At 40.6% G+C, this 26,005-nt stretch overlaps 2 protein-coding genes across 3 annotated transcripts in view; one reads left to right on the forward strand and one right to left on the reverse strand.

The window, feature by feature from the left end:
• LOC111864719 (14 kDa phosphohistidine phosphatase) overlaps positions 1 to 26,005 on the reverse strand; it is a 305,545-nt gene that overhangs the window by 217,150 nt on the left and 62,390 nt on the right. The window lies entirely within an intron of this gene.
• Positions 1 to 26,005, forward strand: part of LOC111864717 (phosrestin-2) — a 208,507-nt gene that overhangs the window by 129,069 nt on the left and 53,433 nt on the right. For both annotated transcript variants that reach the window (XM_023852195.2, XM_033751549.1), the window contains exons 3-5: positions 1,821 to 1,865; positions 7,038 to 7,173; positions 12,231 to 12,380. In XM_023852195.2, the coding sequence (XP_023707963.1) occupies positions 1,821 to 1,865; positions 7,038 to 7,173; positions 12,231 to 12,380 (331 nt within the window). The remainder of the gene's footprint in view (positions 1 to 1,820; positions 1,866 to 7,037; positions 7,174 to 12,230; positions 12,381 to 26,005) is intronic.

Consider the following 26,005-nt stretch of genomic DNA (forward strand, 5'->3'; position numbering starts at 1 on the left):
TTTAGAGAATTTTTGGAGGTGTTCTCAAATGTCTAAAACTTCTCCAGCGAGGTCTTCTAACATCGTGGTCGAAACATGTGGACTTGCGTCCAAATATATAAAAAACAAATGAACACACACATACTCTTCTTTATGTATATAACTTATATGGTGAGGTAGAAACCATACATTCTGCAGGCAGAGATGATAGATGTCCCAGTCCACGAAAAGAACAGAGCAAAATGCATTTTCTTTCAGTTACAGAAAGCTGAATGAAAAAATTACGAATGCAAGATAACAGATGAAGTTTCTAGCGTCACTCTAGCAGAATTTATCATAGCTCTCACGATCCGCTGAACAATCTCAAAAATTGATGAGAGCTTTGGCTGAAAGTAATTGGCATTAAACAGAGTTATAATTTAATAACGCTGCAAATCAAATTTTAATATAGGAACTCTGAGAGGAAAGAAGGCTACGATAATCCTAGCGGACTGCAACAGAATCAATGCACAGAACATTTCATTTCCTGCTAATCCGTTCTTCATTGCACGTCATAAATGATCTCCCTTTCACACCGTCCTAATCGCTCAACATTTATTCAATATGAATAAGACAGAAAACCAGGAATCTTGCTTATTAATTAACTCACTCATGGAGCTGAGCCTTTCTTGAGAACGTGCCAATTGTGCAGTTACACAAGAATTTCCTAGCATTTTATGGAACCCGAATGTTCATTACCGTGTTCACAAAATCCCTCCAATGGTCCTTATCATAAGCCAGATCAATCCAATCCATACCATCCATCCTGTCTCTCTGAGATCCATTTTAATATTGTCTACCCACCTACGTCTTGGTCTTCCCAGTGTAATTCTTATTAATTAATATATTTAAATTAAACTACAGTGCAATATTTATTTGGGAGTATCCTTCACAGAAACCATTATCCAAACAAAAAACTGAAATGTCTCTAACTAACCTTTGTGGGACTTAAGGTACTGACGGCGGTGAATATGAAAATGAATGGGATGTGACACCGTGTAGTCTGGCAGACTTTTACGGAAGATTCGGATGAACTGCTACCTCCACCGCATACCGTGAATACCTTCTTATACCAGTCTATTATGCCCCACTCAACGACAATAAATATTTGCATTTCCCACGTAAGTCCTTAGAATCGCGAAGCCACTTTCAGCAAATGGAGCGAAACACTATTAGACCTAAATGTAAAAGGGATTAACGCAACAAAGATATCAATACGAGTTTTATACATGCCACTAAAAGTCTAGGAGTTAACGGTGGACTAGGAAAGGGTAAGAAGGAATTAATACATAATTTTCTGCGAGAAAACTTAGAAATTCGTCGCTTAAGTAGGGAGACAGTGCTGGAAACTGCGTAACATACTACAAAGTGTACTGCTCCTCATATGTCTCTTCATTAAACCTACTTAGCATTTCCGAAGCACAAACTCGACAACGTCTCGGACGGGTTATGTAGTGACACTTCTTTAACGCAAGACAGAATCGGAATTATTGATGTTCAAATTTCTCCATCGTCCGGTATTCTGAAGAACAGTAAGGAACATGACGTTTCGGAGACTGGATTCTGTCTCCGTCGTCAGGTGGAGTCTACTCAGTTGGGACTAGCTCTGCTGATTGGACGCAAATGGCTAGGTTCCACCTGAGGACGGAGACAATCCACTCTCCGAAACGTTGTGTTTTAAATATAAACAGGACGATGGATACTGCCCACAAATGCAATAACTGTATTGATATACTATCGTCACAAACTTTTAGATCTTAACAATGGTCCAATGTTAATTTACTTCTTTATGTCTGTTTCAGGAGCAAAACACCGGCAATACCACCGGACACGCTCAGCTCACAAAGGTACGAATAATACTTCTTTGTAAGCGCATGATTTATCATTGTCATTTACGCAATTTCATTTATCACAGCAACGAACTGCCAAGTAAGTTATATAGCAGGTCACAAACGAGCGTGCGGTCTTTTATTTCAGCGCATCGTCTCTACTACCTGAGTGTTCACAAAATTTTAATTTGCATGTGACAGAATATTTGTGAATATTCCGATGTGGATATATGAAGTACAGTGTACTATAAAAAGACGGCGGTTTACGATTATTTGTGCACGGTATTCGTGGGAGATGACGATAGAGATCGGCTTCGACGCATCATGCGACAACATGCAGCACTGGAAAGGAATAGGGGAGAAAGCAGAGGAAGCTAATATTTAGAAAACTTGTAGGTATAACTTCCCACTCAATTCCAATAGGTGACACTAACATATACTTCAAATTTTTCATGTGGACAGTACATCATGTGTATCAAAGTTGGGAACAAACACGATTAACCCATTAATAAGTGTGTTATATATATCCAATCTTTAATAGCCAATTATTAATAACCTTACTAAACAGCATAACTGTATTTGAATGTAAACTCTACATTATAACGTAAAACATGGGCAAAATTATTGTACAAGTATTACGTTTATTAATCTGGTTGTACTGTCAGATTTTCTGAGAAGCAGTGGGTCTGGAACGGTGTCCACTCAGCCTCGTGAGGATAACTGAGGAGCTGCTTAAATGGAAAAGTAGAGGTTCCGGTTTAGAAAACCGAAATTAACCGCCGGGGGAATTCGTTGCGCTGACCACGCGACACCCTCTATCCGCTAAAGTTGGCAATAACTTCGTCGACAAGCGGCAGTCGCTCGGTCGGTATAGTTCGCTTGCGGACTAAAGCCACGGAGTTTTTTGTACTGTCGGAAACAATTTCCTCCTTTGCGGACAATGATTTTCTAATAAGATATTTTCTCTGCAAGTGAAGTTCTGTCCATGTGTCTTTGTTTACTACCTGAAAACCTTGAAATTGCTTTCCTAGCTGAACGACCTTAATATGTCTGCTATTGCTAAACTAAACTGAGATTGTATACTTAATTAAAATTTAAGAACAAAAAATGTTTTCGGCGCATGCACATTTCGGAGACCAGTAACTTCTGACTCCCAACTCGACCTTACTTTTTGTTAAATTACAATTTAACGATGTCACTGGGAGTCGGGATAGCGCAGCCGGTATAGCGACTGGCTACGGGCTAGGCGACTGAGGGGTCGGAGTTCTTGTCTCGGTAGGGCCAACAATTTTATTTTCTCCATGTCGTCCAGAACGGTTCTGGGGTTCGCCCAGCCTCCTATCCAATGGGTACCGAGTTTTCTTTTCCCTGAGGTAAAGCGGACGGAGCGTGAAGCTGACCATTCACCTCCAACTAGCGCCGAGGTCAAAAATACGTGAATCTATATATCCATTCCACCCATACGTCTTCATGGTGTAGTGTTTAATCAGGCAAACACAGGGACAACTTTACCCATTTACGCGTAATATGTTTGAACCACAATCTGACCTGTTTATCCCACATTTTAATACCACAATAACGAATTAAATATTAATTATTTCAACAACAAAATATCTGTTTATATTCTAATAATGTCCACAGACTCCATTACTCGAATGTCAGTCCTCACAAATACATTTCTGTCGATGGAAAATAAGCTGCTACTGATGATGGATAACTACTGAACCACATCCCCGTATTAACATACTCATCTGTGAAAACGGGGTGTAGTAAAGCGTGACGGTGAGGTTGGCATGAGATCACATCAGGTATATGTTGATGAGTCGGTCTCTTGCTCTCCCGCAGAAACTTCAAAGTACGCTTAAAATCAAATTATCGTAAATTTTATAGTAGCATTTCCTCCTCACCAGACGGAATGCCTGCAGCGCCACGACTAGGCAAACTGAATTATTCGGTATAAAACGAACGCTTCATTCAGGTTTACGGAAACTGCAAACGCTGCATACAAGTATGTGTATATCCATGTGAATATGAGCTAACACCTACAAATATCAGAGAATGCTTGCTATCACTCACTTTAGGATCTCTTGCCTTCCCATCTCCTATAAATGTTAAATACATAAAACTAAAATATTACCTCTTACTTTGTAGTGTGTTCAAATTTACAAGCCGAAAATAATGGGACCTGAAAAAGGGGAGGTAACAGGAGGGAAACCGCACATGGAGACCTTCATAATTTGTGCTGTTCAACAATTATCAATCGAGGCCGATCACAGTGGCCGCGCGGTCTAAAGCATGAAATCACTGAGCCCGCTCAAACATTGGGATAGTGGATTCGAATCCCACTCGAGGAATTGTATGTCTGGCTGCGTTTCTTCTGTTTGTGCTGTCCTGTGTAGGTAATGCCTTTGTGACAGGGCTGATGCCCCGTCCAAGGAACCCTACCGGCTATCTATAAGATTGATAGTTCTAGATTAATGCTGATTAGAAAGAGGCCAGAGGAAGCTCAATACGAAAGGTAGTAGTAGTAGTAGTAGTAGTAGTAGTAGTAGTAGTAGTAGTAGAAGTCGATTCATGTTATTCAGACTAACGGCCAACAGTGGGATCCTGCGAACGGCGGAATGAAATTTGCGGTTCCACATATTGTGCGAGAAATTAATGACCCGTTATGGGATTATTTTCTAGAGGAAAAAACTGCTCCACGGAGATAACTCCCGAATTCGGAACGGACTATATGTTCAAAGGCTGAAAGACGAAAAGTGACTACTTGATGACGACAGGTACGACAAACTCAAAACTGAGGCAGCCTACAACAGCGAACTTTCAGTTTCTATCATTCAGACGCGCGTGGGATGAATGAAACCAATCAAGTGAGACGGATCGTGTTATGAAGTAGTTGCTGGCAACATGTAATGCACATGACCTGACAACTCCACGCTACATGAAACTCAAATCAATAAATCTTTCAAATGTTTAATGTTTCAGAGCTATGTCAGCATTTGCTTTTATAAAAACAAATATGCCTCAGTAATGATACCGCCATTTCCATGTCCATGTTACGCAAGAGACATATCAAAGACATATCCAATTTCCTTAAAACGTTTATTGAACTCTTTGCTTTTCCTGTTGTAACAAGGATATCTGAAAACAGTTCAATATTTATGCCGCTCCATAAACTTGATAAAAATTACTAAATGCATTCACATCAAGGAAGGATATTAAATTCTGTGAAGAAATACGATAAAGCTAGCATTAAAATTGATAAGACGAGATCTTGCTTTTGGGTCACAAACAAAACTGCTTCTTACGCTTCATTTTCTTTGGGCTAAAGGTAAGAGAAACAGTTGAGACGGACAACCTAACTGTTGGAATTTCATCCACACAACGTTAGAGGGCGGAGAGGAAGTGATATAAAAGCAGGAGAAGCCATAAATAATGTAAAGAGTGTCCGAGAAAGAGTTCACAGAGTTTAAACATTTTTACTGACAAAATAAACAGAGCCAGAAAAGTACAGTTTTTACCACATGACAGCGGAAGTGTCGAAGTTTTACGCACCACACTTGTTCTATCGAGCCACATGACTGTATGAAAGTGCGCATGAGTCAGTTTCAGGGCAGCTGACTACCGGATGGACATTGTGCAAGCAGCAATGGAAGCCCAGGTCGAAGTGTAGTGAAAATGAGAAAATTGAGGAAAAACTTTTCAGAGTAGCTGTTTCATGTGGTGAATACTGTACTCTAATAAACGTGTTTATTTTCTCAATAGATTGTTTAAATGTGTGCACCTTTTCTCGGACAGCCTGTATTTTACAATTTTACAGTTGGACAACAAAGTTTGTTATGAATTGGCAGTGAGATTTCGTATACAAATATGAAATATAATTCTGGTTTTATTTTGAGGGATTTCTAAAATTTAGTTTCATAAAAACTATGTAAGATTTGAGGCTTTCACGGCGATGACTATGAAGAAAGCAGTCTTGTGGGATTTGGCACCGTGTATATGTGGAGTTAACCGACGTTTCGGAGGAACGTATCGCCTCCATCTTCAGGGTAGAAGAAAAATATAAGAAATCTGCAAGCGAAGAGACCGTGAGAACCGGTAAAAGACATATACACGGTGCCAAATCCCAGAAGACTGCTTTCTTCATAAAATCTGTTTCTTTTTATATTAAGTAGCTATATTTAAAGCTATATTACAATAATAACTACGGATCAAGTAAATAATAATATAAGCCTAAATGAGATTCTACAGAATAAAATTAAGAGCAACAGCACCATCGCTGGAAGCACAATTTGCAGGGATTCTGGGACCCCAACTTCTCTGAACTGTCTTCGCTGCTTTCATAACAAAAGAATTTGCAGCGGAAACAAGGAACCTGCCTGCACAAAATTTAGCAATTTGCATACGACACGCTAGGCACATGCACGAGTTTCAGAAAGATATGAGTAATATAAATGTCTTGGGTAACCTACTTTCCGCAATTAATTTATTTCCTTGTGGGGGAGACCGGCCGCCTTACAGGTTGTTTCAGCAGCATTACTTAAACCTTGCTCCTTGCTTTCATTCTACTTCACTGCTATTTTAACCCTACTTTTGGCACGGTATGTATATTTAACCCAATTTATTTAAATTAAAGTATAGCTTGACACTACTAAGGCCGTAAACATACAAACACAGGCCCAATAACACAATGGTACAAATACGGATATGTACAACTCATATGCATACAATGATAAATAGCCTGCAGTATTATACAGAAAAGTGCCACATGCCAGAAGTAAAACCCGCAATGAGTTTTACATTAGAAACGATTTGCGAACTCAATTCTTATGACCTATATAATTAATCATAACTTATAATTTTGTACTTATATTCCACAAAATTTAAAAACGTTATAAGACTACCAACAGCCTTTAGAACCAAATGCACGTATATAACACGTGTATAACAGCAATATGGTTGAAATATATATATATGAGTTCATCATGTCGCAGCAAGCCCAGTAAATAATCAGAAGTTGTATGTTTTCGGTTTGTAAATGGTTAAGTATAAGTCCTGGTTGTGTAAGGCAATACAATATACGTTATTTAACGTTAAGGCATGTGGTACACAAACAACCACTGTCATATAAAGGATTGAAGCGTGAAGTTTGGGTATTCAGGTTATATGCTGTATGCTTCTTTGTTGCAGGGTGTTCAAGAAGTCGGCTCCTAACAATAAATTGACGATTTATCTCAGTAGTCGAGATCTGGTGATATCAGACAACAAGATAGATCGACTACAGGGTGTCCTTTTAGTAGATCCGGACTATCTTCAGGACAGAAAGGTATGTTGTGTTGCTACAGATTGAACACTACTGTTATATGGGTATCGTAGTAATATAGGAGTATATTTCAGACCACCACACAAAAAACGAACATGAAAAATACGCATATGCAATATAAATCCAGCATGCGACAAGAGAACACACGTACCCTATGACAGCCTGTTTCTACCGTGCTCATCAAGAAAATCGATCATTACACAAGACTCGGGACTACACGCCTAAATAAAATAAACAAAATATTATTAATAACAATAAGTAATAAAAATGCAGTAATAATAAGAACATTAACCAACACTGGTAAAATTTTAACTGATTCCTATACATTTTAACTTAATTATAAAAACCCAGTTTTAAGGAAGATATGCAGATTGTAAGGCATAATTTGCAAACTTAAAACACGTTTGTGTTGCGAATAACGTATATCCTCCGCAAAACTAATGCAAAGTTTTATATAATTCACAGTATTTAAGTCTGCAATTAAAAACCTACATTGTAAATAGGAATATGACCTTCCCCCAACTCTAAACACTGCCCAATGGAATGGGGATAGCAAAGAGAGTTGACAGTGCCTTTAAGTACTACCTGATGGTGGCCGAAACATGTCGCAATGTAAAGACTGTACAGTTATCATACAATTATACATATACTGTGAGGCTCAAACTGAATGAAACATTCTACACACAATATGATGCTATGATACAATACTGCAATATATGTGGCATAGAAGGAATTCATTTAAGAACACTGTAAATAAGAAAACACCGATGGCACTAGTGCAGAAGGCAAAGCAGTTCTCCCGAACAGGTACAAAGATAATGTAGCTCACAATGGTATGTTGTTACTTACTTTCATGGGCCGCGCCACAGCTCAAGCGGTTAGTCGCTGGCTTCCATCGCGGCGGCCCGGGTTCGATCCCGGGTCTGGTCTAGTAGGGTTTCTGGTGGATAAAGTGGCGCTGGGGAAGATTTTCTCCGAGTACTTCGGTTTCCCCTGCCAATCTTCATTTCACCAATTGCTCCACAATCACCTTCACCTATCATGTGGGACTGGTACAATAGGCCAGAAGTGGCCGCAGTACAAGGGACTTAGTCCCACCCCATTAGCAATAAAAAAAAATACTTAGTTTCATGAAAATCCATATGCCTTCAGTGTTTAAAACTTTGGGAAGGGGGTTAGACAGGCGGATATGACGCTGTATATTTTATTATGAAATATGAAGACTAGGCTAGGAAGTGTTATTAACCGTGACAAACATCTCTTTTACAACCTTTGCTGTCCATAATGTGTTGGATCCGGGACACTGGAGACGGAAGTGTTCTAAATACGGTTAATTTCATTGGAGTGAGGAAATGGCCGGATGCTAAGGTCGATGGTCTGGCACATAAATGAATTACTTACCTGCAAGCAAGGCTGTATTCGTAAACTAAAAGCGGCAACACACAGAATACGAGATCGTCGTCAGCCCGCTTGCCTGTTCACTCTTTATGATAAAGCCGAGAGCAACCAGTCAGAGTCATGGTAAGAGTTTCGCTATGAATGTTTAGGTTAGAATCTGCCATAGACATCAGCTTGCAGCACACCTGTTCATACCCACGTGATATGGAGCATAAATAACAAACATTTATAGTCTCCATATCAACCCGGTATCAATTACATTACTAAAATATACGAACATAAGCCCTTTGAGTACAACTGTGACTATATGACCCACGTACTACCTGCTGTAACACTAGAAGCTCTGCATTTTGCTCACAGAGTTTATTTATGTTTCGTATAAATCTTGGGATAAACAGTGGACATTTCTCTAAAATACAAATAGGTTGGTCTTTACAACGTACAAGGCATATTTCCTGTGCGGTAGGGACATATTTTTAAACACTGTTCAGATTAGAGCCATGCTTCAAGATAATAAGCTATGATTTCCGACTTTAAGTATTCTTTTAAAGACAATAATGCCCTTCCCTGAAAATTATTCGATAAAACCTCAAACTACACCATAACCGCTTTCGTCCTCAACATTTTATATATACGAGTACATACTACGTATAACGATTCTACCATCTTACGCTCTATATCCGCCATAAATAGCTGTCACGATTTAGGGGTGACTATAGACGGGGTCTGGATTGGCGAATGGATTTACCGACCACTTGTACGCACCATAAGGAACTACGTGTACAAGTAATAACAGCGCTGTCACTGATTTCCACACTTTACAAAACACTAGCACACGCTAAGTCTTCTCAGTTTTTACTGGTCGTATCCTGTCAACGGGTTTTAACACTGTAGCTACAGCACACATAATGTCTTCTTTACACAGCCGCACTTTTGTAACTCTTTCCTCCACAGCCTGACTTTCAACTCTCAACTGAAGTGGTTGCCCCAGTTCTCTCCTTTATAACCACTTTGATCGGACCGAATATATGACACCGTCTTCAACAATTATGATTGTTGTAGAGACGTGTTTACCGATCCGTTGTTTAAGAACTGGTTGTATAACCCAGTTGGTCTGTTGTTGCGTGCGTTACCTAGCAACGGCCATGGTTTCAGAGTCACCGCTCAGCAACTGGTCTATAGGCCACAATACATTCAATAGGTATCGCCATGGCTCGAACGGCGGCGTGTGGTTTCTGTAAAACGCGATAATCCGCGTGAATGAAAATCCGACATTAAAGCAGGACACAATAAAAGGACGCATTTCTCCCTTCCAGTCCAGGTTCTTTAAAGTTTTGGTATGATGCCCGATGTACTAACAGTCACAAATAACATGTATCCATCTTAACCCCGTTAACATGTCTAATTCAATTAAACTAAATGTTCGTCCGGCAGATCAAAGTGAACTGTCTTCGCTCGCCCGAACGCTGGGATGGTGGGTTCGAATCGCACTAAAGACATAGATTTCTGTGTGTGCGTATATTCTGTGTTTGTGTTGTCCTGTGTGTAGGAGCGGACTTTCGATGGCTCATCACTCGTATAAGAGTCCTACTTATTTATGGTTCTACAGCCCCTGAGGACCTTGGCCGCTTTTCCAGTTCCTTGGTCATTTACACATTCGGTAGGACTCCTTGGACGGGGGATCAGCCCGTCACAAAGCCGCTACCTACACACAGAACAATACAAACACAGAATAAACGCAAACGGACATCCATTCCTCGAGTGGGATTCGAACATACGACCCCAGTATTTAAGCGGGCGGAGACGGTTCATGCCTTAGACCGCGCGACCACTGAGATCGGCAAAGAGTCTTACCGTCTGTGTAAGAAAACATTATGAAGCTGAATTGAGGCCAGAGCCCAAGAAAGAGCTGTAGAGCCACTGATGAATGAACGAAATGTTCGTCCATGTCAGAAGTATTCCCTAGAACTGGATTTTCGAATTGCCTCCCACACAGGTCTACATGGTGAACTCGATCACAAGAGCCTCATTTGAGGTACTCGACGATCCAGGTTATTGTGAGAGTGACTTACAGTAAGCAAGCTACCAATTACACTCCTGATGTGGTTCCGAAAACGCAACAAAGATTTAACTACAGAGGGTAACAGCTGAAACGTCAGTTTCTCACCAGTGAGATCGATAGTACGCGCGCGATTCATCTTTGTAGCATGTCACCTTTCTGGTAAGCCCTACGTTCGCCTGTAGGTCATCAGTTACTGTCAGTGTCACAAGATAACAGAATCAACACTTCCTAGGCTACAAGCAAAAAATAAATCAGCATCATAGCAAGACTAACACAACAGCATGGATTTCGATGGATGTATCCGAATAAGGGAGAATATTCCCTTGAATGAATGAATGAATGCATAAGGGGTGGGACCTTCCGGCCCTTGCACTGCGACCTTCAATGATCTATTCTACTTCCTCTTTTTTGTTTAACCCTTTATCAATCCTACATTTCGAATGAAATGTTGGACTTTATTTATACAGGCGTCTTAATAGTCATTTGGTTCCATAACAAAACTGGTCCAAGTGATGAAATTTTAAATCAGCTACAGCCTCACAATTATATAAGATGTGTGTGGTTGATTCATATTTTTCTAGGCACCATTCGCAAGTGGGGTCATATGATAGTCCGAGTTTAAAAAGGAGTCCTTCTAGGTGACGTTGTCCTGTAAATAATCCTACCACCAAAGAATATTCCCTTTAAAATCCAAGAACTTTCAAAATTAACTAAAAATTATCATTTTTTGAGGCCAAAACGTATGGGCTGAAGTCACTCGAAATGTTTCCTTTAATTATTATCCACGACGAATAAATAAGTCATTGAAATAAAACGAGGGAGACATATACAGAATATTGATTTGCACAGGGCAGTGAGTGGGTGGAAGACAGACTCAGAGGAAATAAAGCACACAGAGTATTAGCAGTAACATTTCTTTTACAGACGACGTAAACACTACATTGCAGTGGTTCGGTTGCTGGAGACTCGTTTATTAAAGCGGAGGACGAGGAAGGTGACGTTAACGTAAAAGATGCCTGCGACAATCCGCCCTTCCCATTATGTGTCGTTAAATAAACGGTTTGATTAGGGGAAAAATTCGCTCCTTCCCTTAAGCACGTGCACTAAACACTTTTCATTTGGACGTAAAACTTTACCTGCTGATTCATTAATTACTTAACTCTCGCAGATCATGTAACCTAATCGTGAACACTAAAACAGTTTTCTCCTTAAAAACACCGATTAGACCTCGCCTATACACCAACGATAAGGGATTCAGTAAAGGTGAAGCTATCCCTGAAACAGACCGTAGAAGCCCATAAGTTTGTGAGACGTCGAGGCTCCCACATTTTCTAGACAATCGGCTCATAGATGTTGGTGAGGATGTCATCTCTACGCGCCGGCCGCCCTTAACCCCCCAAGAAGATTCCTGGTACTCATTTCTCTTAGACGTTGTGTCTACTCCAGGAGCATAGTGGGGCTGGAAGGATGAGGTCAGTTTAAATATCCAATGACCTCATCTGGAATCGAACCGGCGATCATCCGGCTTCTAGCATAGTGCCTAAGCCAACTTCGCTACCGCGTGCCCCCCAGATATTCAGTACCTTACTATTCCTTTCAGGTTTTCGGGCAGGTGACGCTGACGTTTCGGTATGGACGTGAGGACGAGGAGGTCATGGGGCTCAAGTTCTGCAATGAGGCCGTGATGTGCCTCGCTCAGCTATACCCGCCCCACGAGCGAGCGGCCCCACAAACCAACACACCGTTACAGGTAAGACCATGCAGGAGAACGGACTTTGCTCATGGCTTTTAATGACAGTGTTCAACAGGATCAACAGCTATGGCTGAATAATTCGTTGAGTCATCGATCGATGGGTTGTCAACTCAGTTCCTTTGAATTTAGCTGACAGCTCATCAAAGAATCAATCCAGCCCAAATTTAACCACTAGCATGCCAGAAATGAAATATACAATTCAGAAAAAAAAATCTTCTCTTACTAAACACGTTACATGCAAGTTCACTGTCACGAAATTAAATCCTGCAGTCATATTTAAACAATTTAAATTACTTCTTCTGTGATATTTCAACACTACAGATCGTGAGTCACAACATGAATATAAGCCTCCGAATAAAAACAATTTTTTAAGTTGGCATAGAAATATTTAAAACAAGTATCAAAATATATTTCTTCCACAGAAGATGTCAATGGGATTCGGTTTCAAAACTTCCTTACATTATATACACATCGTAAATAACACAGCATAACAATTCAAATAGGGGAATCTTCTACACATCAGGGACTGGGCTCAAGCATGTTCCGACTTCACAACTATATTTCGAAAAGTTTAAGCGTGTGTCTATGTCTGTCTGGTCTATACAGAAGCACAAACTTTGAGGGTCTCTTGCTGCCCATTTTTTTCAGGTAGGTTAACTACTTTACCGAATGAATATGTTATATAATATGAGGTTTTCACACCGGTGGTTACGAAGACTTCTGTCTTCTGGGGTATAACATTGTATAGTCCGGTGAAAGTAAACCGACGTTTCGGAGGAATATGTAGCCTTCATTTTCATGTTGCTTGCCGCCTGTTTCATACTGGTCTCTTGTTTGGCTTACTTTTACTCCGAAACGACGTCAGACTTTCACCGAACTACACGGCGTTATATTCCAGAAGAGAGAAATCTTAAAATAATTTCCATACTCCGCATGTCTTCCGTGTTAATTTTGTGCAATACAGTACGTCCCATCTTAAAAGTATAATTTCCACCGCGTGAACTTTACTTACGTTTGTGTTCGGAACTAATTCTTTAGAAGATACAATTTGGTCAGCTAGTCAAAAAATTCTCTGACTTTCAAGTCCGCGGCCTTCTGACATTCCGTAACACGAGAACCCAAACCTAAGGAAACTGCCATCACTTCAATAAATTTCAGCGTCAAAACCACAAACCAGATTATAACTTAAAAACTAAATGTATAGCTACCCTCATCTATTTTTTTCACAACATGTCTTCTCCAGACCCCACAGTTAACTGCTTTACTCTGGGTCTAGAAAGACATGAAGCCTCATACTTGGTCCACCTTCGATTTCAGAGGTTGTGCTGAGCATGGAGAACTGGTGGAATAATTACTAGCGGGAAAAGGGAAGTATTCGGAGGAAAACTTGGCCCCGCGTCAATTTGCTCACAAGAAACATCGTGTAGAGTGCTCTAGAATTGAAGAGAGGCTTCCGGGACGAGAATACCGGCGTCTTACTGCCTGAGGAATTTCCAGACTTGATGTAATAGTTGTATCGCTGACTCGATCTACTGGAGTTTGATTAATTGACAGTGGGCATGAAGTTCGCTCTGTTTTTGAAGTCATTTAGGACTGTCGACTCGTGAAAACATCAAAATAAACGTAACCATAACATACTAGACATGAAATTTACGTAAGCTATACTTCTGGCGAAGCCACTTTCATACTAGATGAAAATACCGACCTATGTCCTCAGGAAGTGATGATGGCACTTCCATGACAATGGCCGTAATATTTATTCTACCATGAATCGGTTTCCAGAACTTCGTTTGAGAAAATTGTGGCAGCGAGGAAGTTATTAAGATAAGAAAGGTTCACATCTCACATGGCGAGGTTCACAATATAGTCGCTTATACGAATCTGCCCACAAACGAAAGCGAAGATGAATTATTCAGTTGCGTAGAATAGTTGCACTTTATATTTCACAGTGACATAACACTTTATTTTTTGCTGTAAGGTTAACTGTAATGTATTTCCTAGAATTTCATTTCCGAAGCTCGTGAAAATATAAAAAGAGACGAAAAGGCTTCCAAGCTCTGCAACCACTGGTTAATGCATATGCGTTGTGTGTGAACGTAATTACGTGTACAGGTATTTTACATTACCAATGCAACAACAAAACACAGCTGGAAATATTATGTTAGGGTCTATTAACTTGAAATTACTCCCTGTACGCCATATGGATCTATTGTGGTATACTCAGATACAAAGTGGAGAATAAACCGACCACTCTACCACACCTACGGTTGATCGGCTATAAAAACCGGACACAACAATAACACGGATTCGCTAGTGTGGTTCAATATGAAACGACTATAAAACTGCCAGGAATTAAATAATAAAATAAAACCAACATAATTAGACTCTATGTAAAAGTGGTGCGTTTAATTCTTAGACAGGCTTATATGATGACTGATTAATAAATTCAACTGAACGCTTCAAAAATAAATTCTAACAGAAATTTCATCGAAAGCAAAATGACAGACGTTTCGTAGCGACATACTCCTCGTTCCATGTGAAGCTGTACATAAAATTTGATCTCAAAGCGTCGTTTCTGAATAGACTGGTTACTGTGTTTAAACGGTATCCTTTTGCGANGTCTCACATTATCTAGACAATCGGCTCACAGATGGCGGTAAGGTTGTCACCCTCACGCACCGGCCACGCTTTACTCCCCAAGAAAATTATTTAATTAATTCCTGGTACTCATTTCTGTTAGAGGCCGAGTAGACCCCAGGGCCATATTGCGGCTGGAAGGATTAGGTCAACTGAAAAAATCCAATGACCTCATCGGGACTTGAACCCGCGACCTTCCGGCTTGTAGCATATGCCTCAACCAGCTACGCTACCGCGTGCCCCCAAATTCAATCCATACCATCCTATTTCTCTTAGATCCATTTTAATATTGTCCACCCACTTACGCTTTGGTCTCCCCAGTGGTCTCCTTCCTTCCGGCTTTCCCACAAATATCCTATATGGTTGGTTATGATGGAAAAGATGACGAAGCAAATCAACACGGCACATTTTAAATGCTATCTCACAATTTTCATACAGGAAGACCATGGAAAATCTATCAGCCCGTCTCCAGACCCAGACCAGGAACAAGAACTTCCTGAACACAGAGCAGAAGATCTGTCACTGAGCGTGATGTTCTATTTTAAAGTCAACCAACAGAACTGATTATTTTTCGAACTGAAAGTTGGGTTATCCAAGAACGCTAATACTGGATGCAATTGAAATCGAATAAACTGGAACGATTGATTATTCGCAACTTATAATGTATCAAATAATTCCAGCCAAACCTTTATACGTTCACTCGATGTTAACAGCTAAAAGCCATCTCATCTCAGATGGTCACCCGTGAACCAAAACAAGCAACAAATTCCGTGGCATGTAGTCAGCAAGCGAACTATACCGACCGAGCGACCGCTGTTTGTCGGCGAAGTTAGTGTCAACTTTTGCGGATAGAGGGTGTCGCGTGGTCAGCGCAACGAATCCCCACGGCTGTTAATCTCGGTTTTCTAGACCGGAGCCGCTATTTCCTTGAAAAAGCTCCTCAATTATCCTCACGAGATTGTTACCCATGAATCTACACATATAAACCAAATCTAAATGTCAGCATTCCATTAACAATAGTTAATTATTAATAGCTCTAATATAGACACAACTCCGTTAACTATAAGCAACTGAAAACATGCTAAATATATCTAATCCAGATGTGAATGGTTGGTTAATTAAGGGGCTTAATGTTCACTCAACAGAGATCTGCAGTGGTTTATTTTGGACTGTCCATATATAAAACAATCAGACTAACACAACTGAACACTTATTTAATCTGCAGTTTAGCAGTGGCCTATCTTGATTGATGGACTGATCCAGCCATCCATCCGCCCATCAGCGGGATTAGAGTCAAATGCCCCGACCAAATTATGAAAGAAAAACAGTAACCAAGAAACTCATATTTTGCATGGTATTAGGAAAGCCCGTACCCTCGCTCCGATATTAAAAAGCACTTACTTTCTGGAAGCACTATAGAGTAATTTCGTTTTGTACGTGAAGCAACCCATATAATGGTGGGCACAAAGCTGAAGAAGGTTTTCCGATAATCGATGTAAGCAGATGCTCTTCTTTCTTTTTATTATAGAAAACTGACTGCAACAGGTATGATACGAGAAATATTCACATTATAAGCTCCATTTACACATATGAGCCTATGGGTATGTGAAGTCTATTCAACACAAAAGCTTACTTCTGATTGTGGTCACAACAAATAATACATTCAAAACATTCTTTTTCTTGGTTCTTCCGGGTATATTATGAGACAATATCCTAGAACCGAGCCGATCACGGTAGCCGAGCGGTCTAAGGCATGTACTGCCTTCGCTCGCTCGGAAGCCTGGATCGTGGGTTCGAATCCCACACAAGGCACGGATGTCTGACATGTGTATGTGTTTATTATGTGTTTGTGGTGTCCTGTGTTTAGGTAGAGGCCTTGCGACGAGCTGATCACTCGTCCAAGGAGTCCGACTGTCTGTAAAATGAACATGAGACTGAAAATCAGAGGTCAGGGCCCCAGGAGGCTGTAGAAACAGTGGGAAGAAAATCCTAAAACAGGATATGACCGCTTCATTCTATATCCATCTCAATCCCATTAAACACAATTACCCTTTCAATCGGCGTTACATATAAACCGTGCAGTTGAGGAAACGTCATTAAATAAAGCAAGAAACAACGAAATATCGCAGTGTTATAACCTTGGTGACTTCGTGGACATATGCGCGCGCGCGTGTGTGTGTGCGCGCGTGGTACTTGGCATTTTAGCATTTACAAAAATAATTTAAAAAATAAATGTCTAAACTCTGACATATCTTTGACTTTGAAGAACCCTTTGTGTATTCAGGGGTGCAGGCCGGATGCTTCAGCATGTCTTCACAGGCAAATAAAATAAGTGAGTATTTGAAATGCTCATTAGGTAAATATATTTATAGAGACAAACATTCCAGGGAAAAAAGGAAACTGCGAGAGGATAATTATGTTTTCCTCCCGGACGTCATTCAAAACAATTTAATTGGCTGTTGGTAATAAAACAAGAAGAAATAATATGACACAACATTAGAACAGCCCTTGCCACTACCTCGCAGTACGGAGAACTGCACGTACTGTTGTGATTATTAGAAAATAGCAGCAATAGAAGATTTTTTTTGTGATTCGTTTTTTAAAAGCTCGGAATGTACGAGTATGTCGTCGAATGGTGGAAAATCTGCGAATAATGAATTGTAAAACATTTGGAAGAAAGGGGCTGTGGCCTATTCGAGTTACTATACCGGAATTTGCTTGTGGGGAATGAGGTAAAGCAATAAGCAGGCAAGCAACATGCCATGAATTCGTACGGGAGTGGAGGTATAGCGCCAACATTCTTGACCTCGGCACTAGATGGCGGTGAGTGGTCAGCTTAACGCCCCGGAAGTTTTATCCCCGGGTAAAAAGGCCCCGTACCAGTTGGATAGGAGGCTGGGTTGGGTCCCAGAGTCGGACACTGTGGAGTAGAGAAAAATCTCCTTCCCCGCCATGAATCGAACCACGGACGTCCAACCCGTATACCAACTGAGCTATCCCGGTTTCCGCAGAGACTGAAGAAAACCATAAAAGCCCTCAGTCAGGATAGCCGGTGTCACTGCCAAAATTAAACCTGGCACCTCCCACTTATAAGTCAAGAACGCTACCATTACAACAGTAAGCTCGGTGCTAAGAAATAAACACATCAGAATGACACAATCTGCTTATCTTTTGAGCGGATGGAAGCTGATTTAGCTCGAAAATCACTCTCTCCTGTAAGCAAGACCAAAAAATGGCTCCATTTCACATATACATCTGTATGAGATTCGAAGTTATTATGGAGGTGACAATTTAGATTGTCTAACCTTCTGGGTTAACAGAGGCAGATCCGCCTTCGTGGTATTCCATCCCTAAGAGGGCAGGTAAAGTCACTAGAACAAAACGACAACCCGAAATTCTTCACCTTCACAAATAAGGCGTTGTAAGATGTGAAAGCCACGAAACAAAGTGGCTAAAGCTGATTAGTCTAGCTCTCATCACTCTACCGCGCAAGTAATAGCGCCCCCCCTCCCCCGCAGTTTTGTTCGAATCCTAGAATAGTGACGTAGAAACTTTAACAATTCCATTAGAAGCAGCTGTTGCTATTGACTTAATCCTGTTTCTAGTAACTTGTGGTGTGTCAACATAAGCCCCTGCTCAGTCTCTTTACCGGAATGAGGAGATTTGAGCTGCAGGGAATTGCTTGTATGGTGTAATTAATTGAGAAGTTTTGGCGCCCATTAGAACGAGGTTTGCTCCGGGACAGCCGGTTCCGGAACAGCCTACATTTTAATGCAAACTGTTGCATGAGTTCGTTGAACCCGGTTATTTCGATCAGCGTTGGAAAATTATTCGTTCGGTAGGCTATTTGAAATACAACGGCTATAATTGAAGGATTAAATGGTTGTTAAAATCGCTTCTGTTTCGAACAACTTTGTTCAGATTGTGTTTCAAATTAAAATGAATAACTATATCCTGTTCTTAATAGGCTTTATATTATAATAATATTTAAAATATGTAATCTGCATGCTGAAGTTATCTTTTCCATATATTTGGATTCATCTTACCTACTAAATCTTAACTATTACATTTGAAACGAAGCTCTAATGATAAGTACGTAAGTATTGTAACGTGTTTCGTTACTGAATACGCCGTAGAGATGGTTAATTGGTTTATTTGACAATCTCTAAATAACGGCTACAATTAATTATCACAATATTACGGGTTTCCACACTTTACAAACCCTACAACAAAATCTCTTGGCACTATCTTCAAGAGTCTTCACGTATTAATAACGCGGGAGCTATACAAGTCTCCCTGAAATACACACTCCAGATATAACTGTACTACAGCACTCACTATGTCTTGAAAGCACACAATAAGTCTTCCGCTCGCTGACTTCTTAGTTATCGCACACTCGCAGGCTGCTGCCTTGAGAANGCGCATCATGTAGCCTCGATCGGACCACACAGAAAACGGCCACGTAATAAGCACCCTTGTTGCCTGGCGCTGTGTTGCTAGTAACGCTAGCGGTAGTAACCGCTGTTACCACCGTCGTCTCTCGCAATCCTGTTGCGTCACCGTNATCTTTTCCATATATTTGGATTCATCTTACCTACTAAATCTTAACTATTACATTTGAAACGAAGCTCTAATGATAAGTACGTAAGTATTATGAGTTCTGTGCACAGAAAGAATGACACAGATGCAATGTACCTGTCTGCATGCTTCATTCTGAAAAGTACCAAAAGAATTTCAAAATATTAAGTATTACGGTAACACATTAAAGTTATGGGGAGAATTTCACTTTGGCCCTTTCCGACGAGATATGCCTATAGTCCATAATATACCCGAAGTTCATATAATGAAGTTTAATCAATTTTCTCAAAAAAAAAAAAACAGGATACCGTCCAGAAACTTGGTACATGTAAGATCTTATAATTTGCAATTCTTATTCCAAACGTTTGGTGATGTATTGCATATTTTATTGAATGTGACAAAGCTCAATCTGTGGATTCAACTGGCTTTGCAATCAGTAGCTTTGTATCTCTTAACAATGAATATCAGCACTTCCATCTTCTATGATATAACGTCGTAAAGTGCGCTGAAAGTTACCCGACGTTTCGGAGTACAAATATCGTCCTCAACTTCAGGTAAAAGGGTAATCCAGGCATGATACCAGAAGAAACAGGGAGCAAGCTACTGAAAGTTATCACTATCAACATTCCTGTGAACAGGAGGGCTAGAAGACTCGAGGGAAATATATGGAAGTGGCTGTAGTGGGGAACGTAACAGCTCGAGGGAATCGTTGTGAGAGGGTGGGAATTAATGTATGGGGCTTCTTTCCGTGACGTCGGTATAGTAAATAAATGTCACTTTGCGCTACACATTCATGATCCTGTGTATTTATCTTCCTTTCATTTATTTGTCGCTAAATATTCATGAGGGGGAACCACAGGGATCTCCCGGTCTTCTCAGGGACCACATTTGCTGGGAGCTCTCGATCCCGAGGATACAGCCACAGAGGTTCGTGAATGGGGAATGGATATCGAGCACTTTGCGGCCAGCTTTAAACACTTAGTTCGAACCTCACAGAAAACACCGATTATGACTGTGGCTGTCACTTCCAATACTACAGTAAGCACTAGGCAAGGGAACAGTTGCAGTCACTGCCTGCTTGTAATAAAGCAATATCAGAACCACAGAAGATTGCAGACTTTGAGGGGGCGCCGTGTACCTCCGCGGGTTCAATGCTAACGGGCTTCCAACTTTCTGGGGGAGTGGGGCGCCGATGTCTCTAAAACTTCGTCACGATTAATAACACGAAATTTCTAGACGTGATAAAACCGCAATTAATGTTGCAACTGTATAAGCATTGCTGCATAACATGCTTAGATTGTGGCCAACTAATGGTTACGATATTAATAAAGGATCAACAGAACTGAGCGGTTTGTAAATGACGCCGCTTCCGGGGACTGCTTGGTTCACCTGTGCTCTCGCGTCGACCCAAACTCCATGGAGAACTCTTCTTCCTGAGAAGTTGATCCTCCTTCAGGTGCTCAAGAAATTCTCGGCTTGTTAAAAACCCCGAAGGCTCATTACTGTGGTCACAAGAGGATGTCTCTTTCCATTAATTATCCAAATTATCAGCGTTCACCCAAGCGTCCATACTGACATTAATTTCTGAACTTCACAGACGTTTCGTTGATAGATGAGAATACATTAACAGTATAACGCTCTTTCAATATATTAAGTTTTAAACTCATAAGCTATACGATGAGACAGTACATCAGCTATTCATAGGTTTCAAAAAAGCCTATGATTCAGTTAGGAGGGAAGTTTTGTACAATATTCTAATAGGGTTTGGGATATCCATGAAACTAGTTAGGTTGATTAAAATGTGTTTAAACGAAACGTATAGTAAAGTCCGTGTAGGCAGACATTTGTCTGATAAATGTCCTATCCAGAATTGTCTAAAACAAGGAGATGCTTTATCGACACTCCTTTTCAACTTTGCCTTAGAATATGCAATTAGGAAGGTCCAGGGAAACCAGGTGGGACTGAAATTAAACGGGACACATCAGCTGTTGTTCTACGCCGATGATGTGAATCCACTGGGTGATAATGTAGATACCATAAAGAAAAACAAACAAACTTTAATTGACGCAAGTAAGGAAGTTGGTCTAGAAGTAAACACATTGAAAACTAAGTATATGTTGCTGTCTCGTCACCAAAATGCAGGGCAAAATCATGATATAAGGATAGGAAACAGATATTTTGAAAATGTTCAGATATTTGGGGACAATGATAACAGATCGAAACCTGATTCAGGAGGAAATTAAGAGGCGATTGAACTCGGGTAATGCTTGCTACCATTCAGTCCAGAACCTTTTGTCTTCTCGTCTGCTGTGCAAAAACATAAAAATTAGAATATACAAAACTATNGGAAGGCACAGAGGATATTGACGGAAAAGCCAGAAGGAAAGAGACCACTGGGAAGACCAAGGCGTAGGTGGGTGAACAATATTAAAATGTATCTTAGAGAGATGGGATGGTATGGATTGGATTGATCTGGCTCAGGATAGGAACCAGTAGAGGGCTCTTGTGAACACGGTGATGAACCTTCGGGTTCCATAAAATGCTGGGAAATTCTTGAGTAGCTGCAGAATTGGCGGCTCCTCCAGAAGGGCTCAGCTCCTTGAGTAAGTAAGTAAGCTATACCTCAACTCCACACGTGCCTTCATTGTGTGATGCTTAATTAATTAGTTAAGCGCAGTAATAGGCTTATTTTTAGAGCTGAACATTGCTCGTCGCTGTTCGTATTCACAGTCGAGAGGCCCTCGAATCAAATCTCATCCCTGAGCCCGCCTATCGTCGTTGCGCTTTTCATGATTTTCTTCAGTCCCTTCACACAAATGCCAGAATGGTTCTCAAGTAAGGCCATGACCGCTTCGTTCTACATATTTTCAAACACATTATCCATTATTAACCCTACTGTTCGACGCTATATAGCCTGAGTTGTTGAAGCGTCGGTAAATAAATAAAGAGATAAGTAGGAATGTCATGGGAGTTAATAATTCCCAACCAGTGCGCCATATTTTCACATAAATTCTAAGAATCGAAATGACGCCGGGTTATTAAGCCTACTGTAATGGAAAAATGTTCAAAAGGACGGAAAGCAATGGCACTGTCCTAACTTCAGCAGTTATTCTACCCTTTCCTCAAGCATTCCTTAAGTTGGAAAGGTTCTGCGCTTCTAAATATTTGTGACAACGATCAAAATCGTCAAGAGAATATATTTTTTGGCTACTATCCACTGACGGGAAATTTCGGAGAACGATTCTGTCGGCGTCTTCGGGTAGAAGAGAATTGGGCCTACTAGGCGATATCCGTTATACAGAGCCAAATCTTCGATCGGTACTGGAGCCTTGTATACACCGAATAAAAGTCGCACGTGTACCGCTTTGTGACGTCCACTGTGATTCATCAGCGAGGTACGCTTCACAGTTTTGGAAATTCTGCAGCACGAAGTTGCTTTCACGTTCAGATTTCTTTTTACGATTAGTCCCACAAAGGAATGACGTAGAATGGAAATGTTTATATGGCATGTCGCAAGTTTCTTTCTGGAAAAGACACTCTGGCTTTTAATAAACTTAAAAGACGGCATTAGGGCTGGAGTCTTCTGAAGGAAAATCTCCACACTATGGAACTTTATTAAAGTGACGTTTACAAAAAAGCTTATTGTTCAGACTGAACTTCGTTCCGTTGTTTATAATGTCTTATTTTAAGTTCTTGTACTCTAGAAGATCATCTTCCTACATTCAGTCTAAGTTCCTTTTAAGACCAAAATATATAGAAATGTTTCTATAGTTTACGTAGGCACTCGCCTCTCATAAAAACTTGTGAACAAACGAAAGGACTTCTTCTTAAAGCATGAAGATCATTGTAGATCTTTTTACCGCCACGCATTTTAAATCCCCTCCAACGTTAATGGAAAGGGCATAAGTAACGTCGTTGAAGAAGTCAACATGGCGGCCGAAAGAAACTTGCCTCGTTCTGTGGTAACAAGTAAACTAACAGAAATAGACATGAACATATTGAAAAGGTCATCAACGCTGAACATATTTATAAATTGTTATAAGTATCTGATGAAGTGACAGGGGGTTGGAGAAAACTGCATAATGAGGAACTTCATAACTTCTAATCGTCTCCAAGTATAATTAGAATGATCAAGTCAAGGAGGATGAGATGGGAAGGACATGCAGCACGAATGAGGGAGAAGAAGAATGCATATAGGATATTGGTGGGAAAGCCAGAAGGAAAGAGGCCACTGGGAAGACCAAGTAGACGGGTGGACAATATTAAAATGGGTCTTAGAGAGATAGCGCGGAATGGTATGGATTGGACTGATATGGCTCAGGATAGGTACCAGTTGAGGGCTCTTGTCGACACGGTAATGAACCTTTGGGTTTATAAAATGCTGGGAAATTCTTGAATAGCTGAATATTTGTCTTCTCCTCAAGAAGGGCTCAGCTCCGTAAGTAAGTAAGTTATAAGTACTTATATTGGAAAATAGTGACATGGAAATACTTCAACTTTAGAAAACCACAACGTATTCTGCGAGGTATGCGTACTCTGCGGAAGTAAAAGAATATCAAACAAACACACATCACCTGGCTTTTATGTATAAGATTCTCACTGACCAGTGAAATCGGATTTAGAAAACAGTCCACACTCGTGAGTGAAATTTTACTGTCTCTGTCACAAAGCTCGTAGGCGTTGTAAGGCGTTCTAATGCTAGGATGTTCATAAACCATGCTCAAGGAAAATAATTCAATGCACTATGCATGCACATAGCAGATTACCTCACAATCAGTTATCAGAAGAAACAACAGAATGTTGGGTTGCGATACCATACAGTTTTGAAGGGGGATGCAGAAGTTTCGAAGGAGTAAGCGAAGAAATAGGCCGCGCCATAGCTCAAGCGGTTAGTCGCTGGCTTCCCACCGCGGCGGCCGGGGTTCAATCCCGGGTCTGGTCAAGTGGGATTTGTGGTGGACAAAGTGGCGCTGAGGCACGTTTTCTCCGAGCACTTCGGTTTCCCCTGCCAATTTTCATTCCACCAATTGCTCCACAATCACCCTCACCTATCATCTGTGGCTGGTACAATAGGCCAGAAGTGGCCGCAGTACAAGGGACTTAGTCCCACTCCACTAGCAATAAAAAAAAAAGCGAAGAAATAAACCTGGTCCCAGTTATATTCCTGTGTCAACAACGACAGCTGTGAAAACTTATAGCAAAATGACGTCTTCAAACTTTGAATTCAGGTGTAAATATAAAAGGAAATGTATTAAAGAAGCAGCAGATCTATACACGTCAAATCATTCTTTGCTTAAAAGGAACACTCAACAAACGGATGATACTTCAACAAAACGCTCAGCTCACTAGACGACATACAGAGAACGAAGACCACGTGATGGAAAATCATATCAAGGAGAAAGGCTTTTAGTAGTATGTTTATTGAATAAAGGTCTATCTGGGTAAGGAGGCAGTTATATTGCTTACGTCTCTCAATTTCCGGTGGCATGCACAGCAACTTCATCCTTTCATGTCTCCATTAACTTCAACCCTCCTGTGTCTCAATTCAATAAACCTGGCGATTCACCCGCCCCTGTTGTTTCAGTATGCACATCATCCATGCCCGCCTTGTAGAGGCCTATGAGATATCTATAGAATGTATACTCATGCACGCCTATACACATCTCAATCCGCAGAATAACTGAGAATAAACAAGAACTGACAATTCTATGAAGAGCAAGTTCCATTTCTTATCAGCTTATATCAATGACAGTGAAAATATCAAGCAACCAGTAACAACAGAAGTTTTCGTTGAATACTCATCGTGTTATACGAGAGTTAAAGGAAACGGCAGTTTTGGATACCATAACAGGTTTGCTAAACTTGCAGAACGTTGTTGCAGTATGCAAAACAGATAAAAATCACTTTTTGGTGCACTCGATACTATTAGACCAGTCTATATGCCTACAAGAAGGAATTTCTGAAAGACGATATTAATGAGCTTGCAAAGGAGAATAAGAACAAGAACACTGGATCCATACTCGTACCTCACACTCACTCTCTTGGAGCTGAGCCCTTCTTGAGAAGCCGCCAACTGTGCTGCTACTCAAGACCTTCCCAGCATTTTATGGAACCCGAAGGTTCATTGCCGTGTTCACAAGAGCCCTCCGCTGGTCCCTATCCTGAGTAAGAACAATCTAATCAACCCCATCTCTCTAAGAACCATTTTAATATTGTCCAGACACCTACGCCTTGGTCTTCCCAGTGGTCCCTTTCCACCAATATCCTACATGCATTCTTCTTCTCCCCATTCGTGCTACATGCCCTGCCCACCTCATCCTCCTTGATTTGATCAATCTAATTATAATTGGAAATGAGTACATGTTATATAGTTATATAGAGGTATAAATGAATATAAGACGAGTAAC

Source organism: Cryptotermes secundus, unplaced genomic scaffold (assembly GCF_002891405.2).
Source record: "Cryptotermes secundus unplaced genomic scaffold, Csec_1.0 scaffold654, whole genome shotgun sequence".
NCBI lineage: Eukaryota > Metazoa > Arthropoda > Insecta > Blattodea > Kalotermitidae > Cryptotermes > Cryptotermes secundus.